Source organism: Rutilus rutilus, assembly GCF_951802725.1.
Source record: "Rutilus rutilus genome assembly, chromosome: 15".
NCBI classification, from domain to species: Eukaryota; Metazoa; Chordata; class Actinopteri; order Cypriniformes; family Leuciscidae; genus Rutilus; species Rutilus rutilus.
The window spans coordinates 13,081,486-13,094,183 of record NC_140220.1 but is presented as its reverse complement, the minus strand read 5'-3'; the positions used below and the strand labels follow the sequence as shown (position 1 = coordinate 13,094,183).

Here is a 12,698-nt window from a genome sequence, read left to right as displayed (position 1 = left end):
TATTCCCCGATGTGGATGTTCAGATCCAATTTTACATTTTTGAGGTTGACATATTTCTCTTGGTTGTTTAGTTGCCTTAACTTTATATTGTGGTGATGTGCTGCATGCAGGCTATTAGGGTTTCCCTCAATACTTAAGGTTTCCCCTGCTGGACATATAAAACGCTTAATGTAGCCTAATGGACTAATTACAGTGATATAAAAGACCAAACTTGCAGGCAAGCAGATGGACTCAGAATAACGCGCAAAGCTTAATGCTGAACGTTTCCCAGTGATAGACTGGCATAAAGTTGGCTTGACGTTGGACATTCGCACATTTAGGGACTGTCTCTAAAGTGTATACGACTTTGGTATACACGTTTCTAACTTCAATAGCATTTGAATAGAACGACTTACAGTCATAAAACCAACTGTAAAGTGCTCATGTAGTGTCAGGCATAATGCGCACCCTTTGGATTTTTGATATTTATTCAAATAAATTTAAGTTTGCTATTGAAGTTAGAAATGTGTATGCCAATGTTTTATGCAACTTTAGAGACGGTCCCTAAATGTGCGCATGTCCAATGTCAAGCCAATTTTACATTTAGTCATTTAGCAGACGCTTTTATCCAAAGCGATTTACAGTTAAACTAACAATAGGAGGACAACAATATGCAAGTGCTATGACTCTTCCCAGTTTAAGCTAATGCAATACACGTAGGTATACTCTATATATCTATATATATATAAAATATATATATAGAGAGAGAGAGAGAATAGAATAGAAGAGCAAGTGTTAGTATTAATTGATCAAGTGTTGATTTTATGCCAGTATATCACGAAACGCTCAGCATGAAACTTTGCGCGTTAAGTTCATATTCTGAGTCCATCTGCTTGCCTGTAGCCTATATAGTAGCCTACAGCCTACATACCCAATAAGGTGCGAGTTTAGTCTTTCGTATCACTGTATTAGTCCATTAAGCTACGTTAAGCGTTTAGGAGAATCCTTGAGTATGAGGTATTGAGGGAAACCGATTATAATCCCGTTCATAGAGAAAGCTGATAACATGTAGGCTACACAGGGAAAGTAACAATGAAGTTATTGAATGAAACATAAACACAGCTTTTGTGTGTTTTTCATCTTTTCCGCATATATACTGACAGATAATCATTTTCATTTTATGAATGAATTACTTGTCCTAACTGTTGCTGGTCTTCGTCAACAACACGCGCTTTTGCACCACCTGCTGGTGAGGTCGACTAACAGCAGATGGAGAGTATGCTCGGCAATCTACTGCTTTTCCTGCAGTTCCTGGATGTTGAATTTACTGTCGAATTTGAACCACTGAATTTGTGGAAGCGAATTTGCAAAGCGAAATAAAATGGACTGAAAATTGCCTGTTGAATATTATAGGTTGTATTTTTAAACAGTTTGGAAGTGAAATATGAAAGGTGAATATGGATTATTGAATTTTGAATAATGAAAATGTGTTTGAAATATTCACAGCTTAAATATTCAACCATGTTGAATTTCAGCCCATAAAAATGCAAGCCCTAAAAATACAATGCATTAAAATGCAAGCATGGTTAATGCAATGCCTATTTTTTTCAAGTAGTGCAATTCAACAGGCTTTTTTATTTCAAAAACATTTGACATTATTTTACTTCCATATAAAAAGCACAACAAAAATGACAGTGGTGAGAAAACAATAGTTAAGAAGCATCTGTTCATAGCGATGTGGATATGTTTGTACTAGCTCTGCACTCCAGTAAAGTCATGTCACATTTATTTATAAACCAATTTATACAATAGATTGTTTAAGAGCAAGCAGGTTTTCAGTATATAAAAAAAAAAAAAAATCTGTGTCTCTTTCAATTAGAATTAAAACTTATAAATCGTCTCTCCAGTGTATTCATGTTTTTACTTGTAGGCATCTGACCTCGACGGAATAAACAGAAGAAATGAACCGGACAACATCAAAAGCAGAGCCTCAGAGTCACACCTACCTATTACGTACTCGCCACAGACAAATGGTAGTTCGAAAGTGTTTACCAGCCAGAGGCAAGCTGTTTCAAACTCCCAAAACCAACAACAAACTTTATTTAGTTGTTGATTTTGTTAAAAAAGACGTCACACCAGTTTGTTCTTCGATTTCTCTTCAAGTATATTGGGGCCATAAAACCACTGTAAACCATGTTTTTTTTTTTTTTTTTTTTTACATTAATTGTAAAATGATATATCATTTATTAATAAAAAATTATAATTGAAAGCATTGCTGCAGTAATACTGATGTAATGAGTGCGTTGAGAGGATTATGAGGTTGAGCCAAATTTGAATCCATTGTAAAATAAAGGACTGGAACTATCAATTTTTTAAAAAGCTGGTCTAACAGCTGTTGGAGCACTGATCGAAAGACTGCTACAATTATCTTTTACTGTCATAACAACAGAGCTCAGAAGGTTATGTACCAGAGCTGTTGTTTATGGCTATTGTAATAAAAAGTGCTTCTCGGTTCAGATCAGACGGGCAAATTTAGGATACTGCGGACCAGTTGCTCTGTACTCAAAATTTTAAGAGAACTGGCTTGTCCCAGAACTGCCAGATACTACTAACACTATTAAATTTATAATAAATCAGCATTTGAATGTGAAAGAGGGTGGGGTAATGTCAACATTGATTTTAAACAAGCTCAGTACTGACTTTATGCACTTGGTCCTGTTGACGGGTGGCTGGCAGGGTGGTGCAGTTCTGAAATACAGAGGATCCTTGACCACCATCAGAGCCTTCTGCTCTGATAGCACATCCTCCAACCTATGAGAAAGAGAGAGAAAAAAACAAAAACATTAAAGACAGGAAAGTGTAAGAAGGAAAGAATGGAGAAGGGGGTTTAGAGTCTTTATAAGGACGTTTTAATTCCAAAACAATGTACGGAATTTTATAAGGCTCTTGTTTTAATCATCTCTTGGTACTGGCTTAACATCTGAAAGAATACCATGTGCAAGTGTGCAAGCCAAGATGGTTCTTTCTTATCTTGTCTACGGGAAAAGAGAGCATCTCTAAAAGCTATAAATGAACACTGCCAACAACTAATGCCAAGTTCATGTTTAGCACAAGTACAGTGAACCTGTACTTAAAATAAATCCAAGACATCATGAACAACAAAATCCTAAACCATCTCCCTGCAAGAAACTGGTGTAGACATTTACAGCTTAACGCAATAGCTCCAGAAAACCAGGAAAACGTGGCCTCTAAAACATGTCACACACTTCGGGCTGTGGATAAGTGACGGTGAAGCTCTGGGAAGCAATCTTTGCTGACATAGAGAAGCTCATCTCACAGTAGAAATAGTGAGTGGGAGGTCTGGATTACTGTGGGCTTAAATTAAAAAAAGAAAGAAACTAAGACAGCAGACTAAACTTCTTAATATATTTAACACTCAACAATAAAAATGCTTTACAAACCCTGAACTATTAAACACAATCTCTGGACAGATCCTAACTCAGACTGGGAAGCAGGCAGAAAGTTGAGGATAAACCCTTTAGAAATGTCAAATACAGGAGCAAGAGCTACGAGATCTCTGGAAATATTCTATAAACTGGAGATTTCAAAAGAGATTTCTAAATTCTTGCAGGGGTAAATAAACTCCCTATAGAAAAACAACATCTGGATCTCAATCTATATCCTTTCTCCAGTGCTAAATTACATAATTTCATTTCCTGCTTTGCTCCCCGGATAGCCAAAAAACTAACCAGCTCAAACAATCCAACCCTACGATGCCTTTCAAAGAACCTATTACACAGTTTGAGCTGGATAAGAAAACTTTAGTCAAGAGTAGGAATGGCTGTTAGTGGAAAAAACAGCAGAAATGCAAACGCCAAAGAGTAAATGAGGAGGCAGTGAAATAAAAACGGACCTAAAATTGATCCTTGTGGAACACCACCTGTTATGGCCACAAAAAAAAAAAAAAAAAAAAAAACTTACTAAAGCTGGTGATCTTGTCTAACTCAGGCCCAGGGAAGTGTGAAACATGACCCCTGGGAGTGAAGTAACTCAAAATTCACTAGACCTGCTTGATGAATGTCTTTGGGAAAACAGAGACAGGTTTTCAAAGTAATCATGTCTTCAAATATCTGTCTTTTCATGTGGGGGTATTTGAAGTCTTCTGAGTTTCATGTTTTTGAAGCAATTTCTTTGGACATGAGAAGCCAGTATTGCCTTTCAAAACATCATCCAGGGTAGATAAAATAACAAACTTAGCTAGCTGTCCAGTTTCAGTATGAAAATGTGTGTGGGGGGCAGATGTGAGAACAGAGCCTTGTTCTCTTATGTAGGCATTTGGTCAGAGTCACTCAACACCTGTGCTGACGTGTTTTGTAAAACAAAAATGGACTCTGCAAGCTTTGGCAGGAAAGGGTCTCTGGTGTTTCAGGTCCCACACAGAGGACTGAGCATGACTAGGTGCTCATGCAACTGTAGAAGATTACAGAATAGTATTACCTGTTCACAGGGTTAAATGTATCAGTCTGAGGCCTGTCTGAATCGAGGATTCTCTCTGACTCAGGGGAAAAGCCCAGCAGGTGTCTGCCATTGAACGCAGGGGCAGCAGGAAACGTAGACCCTCTGTATCCTCCAAGCAGACTTGGTGGGACACAAAAGGAAATAAAACAAGTCAGGATATTAAAAACCTTTATATAACACATTCCTACTGGTTCCTTCAGAAGAGTTACAATGGAAATATTTCCATGGGACCACCAAGTTTTTCTTATGCCACCAAGTACTTCCTTCTACAAATTTCATGCGACACAGATTTATTAATTTACCAATCTGAAAGTGCAATCTGTAACAAATTAAAATACTGAAATGGTATGATTCATTTAAATTATTTACCTCATTGGACCCAAGTTGAAGACCAAGAAGACCAGAACTGCCATAAGACAGACAGCCCTCCGTTTTGGAGCTGTTGCTTTTAGCACAGAGTTCTTAAGAGGTGAATAATGATAAAGTATTAGGCAAGGCAAGGCAAGTTTATTTATATAGCACATTTTATACACAATGGTAATTCAAAGTGCTTTACAGAAAAGCAATTAAAATAATCATAACAATCACAGCACATACATAAGAAATAAAAAATATCATGTATAAGAAATACAAAAAAAAAAAAAAAATCATATTTAACCCCTATCTGGAATGGAAGAAATAGAGATTCAGGTTCATGATTTTACACTAGACATGCCCCTTCTAGTGTCTCTACTTCACTCTCGTGAGAAGAGACACTAACACATTTTAGAGCAACAGCACACCCCATTTAAATTTAAATTCTTCATATATAATACTATATACAATGTTACAAGAGATTACTATTTCAAATTAATTCTGTTCTTTTGAATATTCTATTCATCAATGCATTCTGAAAAAAATTATTATTATCTTGATTTCCACAAAAACATTAAGCAGGACAATGATTTTCAACTGTTATAAGAAATGTCTTGAGCACCAAGACAGCATTTTAGAATGGTTTCTGAGAGATCATGTGACACTAAAGACTGGAATATCATGCTGAAAATTAAGCTTTGCAATCATAGGAATAAATTATATTTGAAAATATATAGCCTACATAAAGCAGTTATTTTAAATTGTAATATTGTTTTACAATATTACAGTGTTAACTGCATTTTACTGTATTGATCAAATGAATGCAGCCTTGGTGAGCATAAGAGACTTCTATCAAAAGCATTTTAAAAATCTTAACGAACTCAGATGTTGGAATGCTAGTGTAGAAAGCATGGACACCCACCTCACTCATCAGGCCTTCCACTTGTCTTTTCAATGTGCCGTTTTCATTCTTTAGCTTCTCGTTCTCAGAAAGCGCCACCTTCAGACGGGCCTCGAGCGTCAGCAAATACTCTTTTTTCTTCTTCCGGGAGAGAGAGGCAGACTCTCTGTTCTTTATCATGCGCTGTTGTCTTCGAGATGCATTTGACTGGAAGGAAAAAGAGAGAAATCAGGTCAATACTGCGCAACAAAACTAGTAATTACACTAGTATTTGTTTACGGGTTGTGACACACAGTCAAGGTACTTTGTGGTTGAACTTGCCCCCCGCCACACAAATGAGATCTTTGTCTCATTTATTTGTACCAGTTATAGCCTAACAGGTCCTGCAGGAAAATTGCATCATTACGATCATTTGCGACATGGTTGAGTCATACTAAAGGTTGTTTATAATGCAAGAAAATTAGAAAAGTGATTGCGGCTAGGATCTCAGATTTTTGCATTAGCTGCACCTTTGATCAAGACAAATTACGTATGGCTGGATATCCATGTGTCTCTGTCCCCTCTCTACACAAACACACACACACACACACACACACACACACACACACACACACACACACACACACACACCTAAAGATAATAGCAGACAGGACCATCTGGCATACTGTCCAGTATAGAGGAATGTGAAAAGAGAGAAAGACCTAATGTCCTATTTTCTATTCAAAGCCATGAGATTGTTTCCGGGTTTTGTAACAGTAAAGACATATATAATTTCTGTTTTAAATAAGTGCTGAAAGAATCCTGAAAAAACAATGACACAGGTTCCACAAAAACATTACGCAGCATCATTTTTTTCAACATTGTTAATAATATGAAAAGTTTCTTGAGCATCAAATCAGCATATTCAAATGATTTCTAAAGGATCATGTGACACAGAGTAATGATGCTGAAAATTCAGCGTTGCCATCACAGGAATAAATAACATTTTAAAATATATTGAAACATTTATTTTTTTAAATTGCAATCTCACAATATTACTATTTTTACCAAATAAATGCATAAGGGACAAAAAATAAATAAATAAATTTAAAAAATGTCACCGCCCCAAACTTTTGAACTGTAATGTATACATTTTATTTGTGATGGGAAATGCTATTGAAATACATGATTTTGTTTGGGCAATCTGAGCTTTCTTCATTCAAATATATAGCAGTTGGACTTTTATGACTGGACAAAAGAAATAAAAAAATGAACCATTTAAAAAACAACTACGCTTTCTAAGCAGAGACATAACAATGAGCCCTTATTCTTAAATTAAAGCTTTAAACAAAGTGCTGAATTTATGTGTGTTCCACTTTAACAATGTTCTGGAATATGATTAAAACTCCAACCTAATTAAACATAGTTAATTAAGCTTACATAAACAGGGCCTGTTCATAATCAAACCACCACCCAGTCCTGACAAAACTCAGGGGTCAGATGCTTGCAACAGACATGTTTGAGAACATACCTCACCCTAAAGAGAGGAGAAAGACAAAGGTGAATAAAAGAACTTTACAGAAATAGACTAAAGAGAAACCGAGACCAATGGTAGGGTGGGGTGGTCTGTTCTCACAGCCAGACCATTTTAAGACTATGGCCTAATAGTCATGGTGATTAAATTGCTTGGATCTCCATGTGCCTGTTTGTGCTCCCATCTCATGAGAAAGCTCTCCTAAAACCGGGAACCGGGCCACGGCCAGGGCCTGGGAATGAATAACATGTTTGGTTACAAGAGCACGGGGTGCCATCACCATGGCGATCTAATCGGGTGGGAGGGGAGGGATTGGTGGATGTTGGCACAGCTCACCAAAATTCAGCATTACTGAAGACTTGTGCTGAAACAATGAAAGATGTTCATGACATTTCAGTCCCTTATGTAATTTAACCAAAACCCCAGTATATTCAAACCAACTGTCTATCACCCAACACTCAAATTGATGGCAGCCACTTGATAAATTTACAAATATGACAGTACGACTCAACCAAACCAATCTACCAGAGCCAAGTAGGCTCAAAACACCAACCAATGGATCTTCTAACCAACCAATTCAGTCTGTCTCTGACACATTCTCACTGAATTTATTTGTTAGCTCATGGTTATTACTCAAATTCACAAAGCTGATCCAGCAGTTTTCTAACAAGATGATTGCTGAGAGCTAAATTACTGAGTTTGAAAGCTGCTTTATTTGGCATCGCCTTCAGAGATCTATGACAGTTTATTTTACCCTAAGGAATCTGCTTTAGAAAAGATGTGCTTAAGTGAGTTATTCATAATGCTGAGTGTCATGAAAAAGAAAACAAAAAAAAACACTACTACTGCTTAGAAAAAAAAAAAAAAAAAAAAAGAAGAAACTATACATTTGCCTGTTTTGTCCATCTCACAAGAATGTTTTGCACCTCATCTATATCTAAATATCTATATATTCTCATTCTGTAAAATCTGTATTCTGGAGAAATAACCGTTTCTAGATGGCATCCACAAACAAAACTATAATTAAAGATACAATTTACCCAAGAATGAAAATTGTGTCATTTTTAACTCACCCTCATGTCGTTCCAAACCCATACGCTGTTATTTTTACATGGAACAAAAATATTAAAATTTTTTATATAATCCTTTCACATATCTTTCCCATACAACGATAGTTCACAGTGGACACAGTAGTTATATATATATATATATATATATATATAAAATACTTTTAAAGCACCATAACAATAGTTCATCCTTTTTATGTGTGGGCTGGTATGTAACTATTTATTAGCAGAAAGCAGGTAATGCATAACCGTAATGGGGTCAACAGTCTGATGATGGGGCTTATGATCTGATGATCCATCATCCAGTAACCAAAAATTACTAGTCGCTCAGATCATACCCCTTCTCCAATACTACATAACTGCTAGTTTAATCAAGGCAGACTCTAATTACCCAAAGTGGTCAATGGCCAATATGCTTATATTAATAGTGTATAGTTTATACATACTTATCTGACCGCTACCATTTTGTCTATTTAAATGGAGAAAAATCGATCATAACTCCAGTAAACTATGGAGTGCCGCAGGGATCTGTGTTAGGCCCTCTGTTATTCTCAGTATATATGATGCCACTTGGAAATATTATAAGGAAACATGGAATTAGTTTCCATTGTTATGCTGATGACACTCAAATATATATTTCATCACGGCCAGATGAAAACGCTAAATTATCCAAATTGACAGAGTGTGTTAAAGATATAAAAGATTGGATGACGCGTAATTTTCTTTTATTAAATCCAGACAAAACAGAGGTACTAATCATCGGTTCAACAAACCGCCCACAAAACCTCTCGCAATACAACTTTAACATCGTAGGATGTCCTGTTACTTTATCCTCTACAGTAAAAGACCTGGGTGTTATACTCGACTGCAACCTGTCTTTCGAAAAAAAAAATTCATATGTTACAAAAACTGCCTTTTTCCACCTTAGAAACATGGCTAAGCTACGTAACATGCTATCAGTTTCTGATGCAGAAAAGTTAGTTCATGCATTCATGACCTCGAGACTAGATTACTGTAATGCTTTATTAGCTGGTTGTCCTGCATCCTCAATAAACAAGCTACAGTTAGTCCAGAATGCCGCCGCTAGAGTTCTTACTAGATCAAGAAAATATGATCATATAACACCGATTTTATCATCACTGCATTGGTTACCTATAAAGTCCCGTATTAATTACAAGGTATTGCTACTGACTTATAAAGCCCTAAACGGCTTAGCTCCAGTCTATTTAACGGATCTTCTATCGCACTATAATCCATCGCGCACTTTAAGATCACTAAATTCAAGGCTTTTGGTCATACCTAGGATATCCAGATCCACCAAAGGAGGGAGAGCATTTTCACATTTAGCTCCAAAACTCTGGAATAGCCTTCCTGATAGTGTTCGTTGCTCAGACTCGCTCTCCCAGTTTAAAACTAGATTAAAGTCGCATCTCTTCAGCCAGGCATTCATATAATATTTTTAATCTTACAGTTCAAATTACAATCCGGCCTCTAGTTAATAAACGCCAGAGGAGAACTGGCCCCCGACTGAGCCTGGGTTCTCCCAAGGTTTTTTTTTCTCCATTAGGTCACCTGATGGAGTTTTAGGACACCATTAGGTCACTTGGAGTTTTTCGGTTCCTTGCCACTGTTGCCTTTGGCTTGCTCAGTTGGGGATATTCTGGGGATATTTTATTTGATTTTATCAATCAATAAATTCCACTAGAAACAAACCTTGTTGTATTATTTTAATTTAATACTGTGAAGCTGCTTTGATACAATCTGTATTGTGAAAAGCGCTATACAAATATACTTGACTTGACTATAGTTTACTACAATATAACTATATTTAAAAATTGCCATGCCATTTTTTCAAAAGAAATTAATACATTTAATGAGCAAGGATGCATTAAATTAATCAAGAGTGATTTTTTTTAAAGGTGTATAATGTGTTGGGTGTAACTCATTAACAAGTAATTAATTACTTTATTTTTTCAAGGGAAAAAATATATTTTTAAATGATTTAAAGCAAGGCATTACTCAAATTTTTTCTGTAATTTAATTACAGTTACAGTTGATGTAATTGCATTAAATACTCAGCCTTAATAACAAGTCTACTAAAACAATAGTAGTTCTTTTGAACTCTCTATTCAAAGAATCCTGGGGGGGGATGCATAATGTATTAATAGAAAATTATGAAGCAGTTTTCAAAATAACTGTTTTCAACATTGATAATAAAAAGAAATATTTCTTGAGCATATAGAATGATTTCTGAAGGATCATGTGGCACTGAAGACAACATTCATAGAATTCATAGAAAAAGACACCAGTTGAAAAATAAATTGAAATAATATTTCACAATATTACTGTCTTTACTTTATTTTTGATCAAATTAATGAAGTCTTGGTGAACAAGACGAGAATCTTTCCAACTCAACTTTCGAACAGTAGTGTAGTTACTAACTAAAGTGACAAACTAAGTTAAGTTAAGTCTATGACAATCTGGTCCCTTCTTCACTCTAAGTCTATGGGGTTTTATCCCACGTCACCCAGACATGCACACTTGTCAGTAATATAAAATTGCTAAATACTGGCCAACTAATTAGTCAGGCTGATATATTGGTTTTCTAGTGTAAAGCATGACTATTTGTATAAATAAAAGTTGAAAGTGTCTCAGCCTACAGTCTACTGGGGCAGGGAACTAAAATATTCTCAATGCTGCACAGATTGACTTGCCAAAGATCATTAATCTTAAACTGCTATAACAAAGCATTACATCCAATCTTCTACACAGTCATCAGCATTCAGCTGTTTCAAACATCCTACGCCGCAATAACTCTCAAGCAGCCAAACATAAACACACACACACACACACACACACACACACACACACACACACACACACACACTCAAAGACACCTGCCCCACCTGCCAGTTTTACTGTTGCACTGCAATTCCTTCTAAACCCCCTCAACCCAAAACCTCCTCTGAGGCCAAACCACAAGCAGCCATAGTTAAACTACAGCTGTGCTAAACTCTAAAAATACACACACACACACACACACACACACACACACACACACACACACACACACACACACACACACACACACACACACACACACACACACACACACACACACACACACACACACACACACACACACACACACACACACACACACACACACACACACACACACACACACACACACACACACACACACACACACACACACACACACACACTTAATGGCTCTCTATGGACTGTGACAGTTTCAATGGGCTTTCACATTTTACCACTGCATGATCATGACATTATTGCTGGCAAAAAAAAAAGATAGGAAAGATAAACATAGGACTGACTCTGACCTATTTTTAATCTTCTTAACTTAAAACTAATTTGTTGGCATTCCATGAAACCTGTTTGCTTTAAAATGAGGGATACAACCCGTTGACCAAAACAGGACAAGTAAAAAGATTCACTGCCACAAATATGGTGAACGAATATTTCTACAAAATGTCAGTCCTTATGTCACGGTCTGTGACAACAAGGGTGTGATGGCGTTATTATTTTAGCTATTAATCATATCAGTGTGAAAAACATGATTAATTGTTTAGATTTTATTAAAAATAAAATAAAAACAATCAAATGTTTTAATATAGATGACAAAATATGACACGACAGACATTAAATATAACATGCAATAGGGCTTAAAGGTGCTCTAAGCGATGTCACACGTTTTTTAGGCTGAAACATTTTTTGTCACATACAGCAAACATCTCCTCACTATCCGCTAGCTGCCTGTCCTCTGAACACACTGTCAATTCCGATATATAAAATCGATTGACAGCACTAGTACATATGTGTGTCTGTGTATATACTCATTGTTGAGTCCTGTTGCATAATGTGTTTAAAATGCATTAAGGCATCAACCCATTTTTCCCTTTCTCTATGCAGCAGAGAGCATGATCATGTGTGTGTTTGCCACGTAGGAGTATAACACCCCAACCAAGAGTCCGGAGCTTAGAATAAAGGACAAAAACAGAAGCAGGAGAGAGAGTGAACATGTGGCTGCGCTCTGCTAAAAAGTTTTTTTTCTGTAAGCCAACAGACGTTGAGGCTACAGAGGCGAGTCTTTCATCATATTCCACTTATTGTCAGATCCATCTAGCGGAGTCATTGCTTACATACTAAAGACATTAGATATTCTTTAGACTTTAAAGCCAATTCATGACCTTCAAACACAGCATACAAGTCTACATTTGGAATATATTTTGGAGAATTTGATATTTCTAAAATTACATAAGGCGATTTATAATTCTAGACTATAATAAAATCTGAAACCTGCAGAATTGCAACATGCAAAGATGATGTGGATTTTACA

General features: G+C 36.3%; 1 protein-coding gene across 1 annotated transcript in view; it reads right to left on the bottom strand.

Annotated features, from left to right (window-relative positions):
* atf6 (activating transcription factor 6) overlaps positions 1-12,698 on the bottom strand; it is a 51,954-nt gene that overhangs the window by 17,485 nt on the left and 21,771 nt on the right. The window contains exons 8-11 of the mRNA XM_084432804.1: positions 5,774-5,959; positions 4,867-4,958; positions 4,477-4,617; positions 2,680-2,790 (exon numbers count right to left, since the gene is read on the bottom strand). Of these exons, the coding sequence (XP_084288930.1) occupies positions 2,680-2,790; positions 4,477-4,617; positions 4,867-4,958; positions 5,774-5,959 (530 nt within the window). The remainder of the gene's footprint in view (positions 1-2,679; positions 2,791-4,476; positions 4,618-4,866; positions 4,959-5,773; positions 5,960-12,698) is intronic.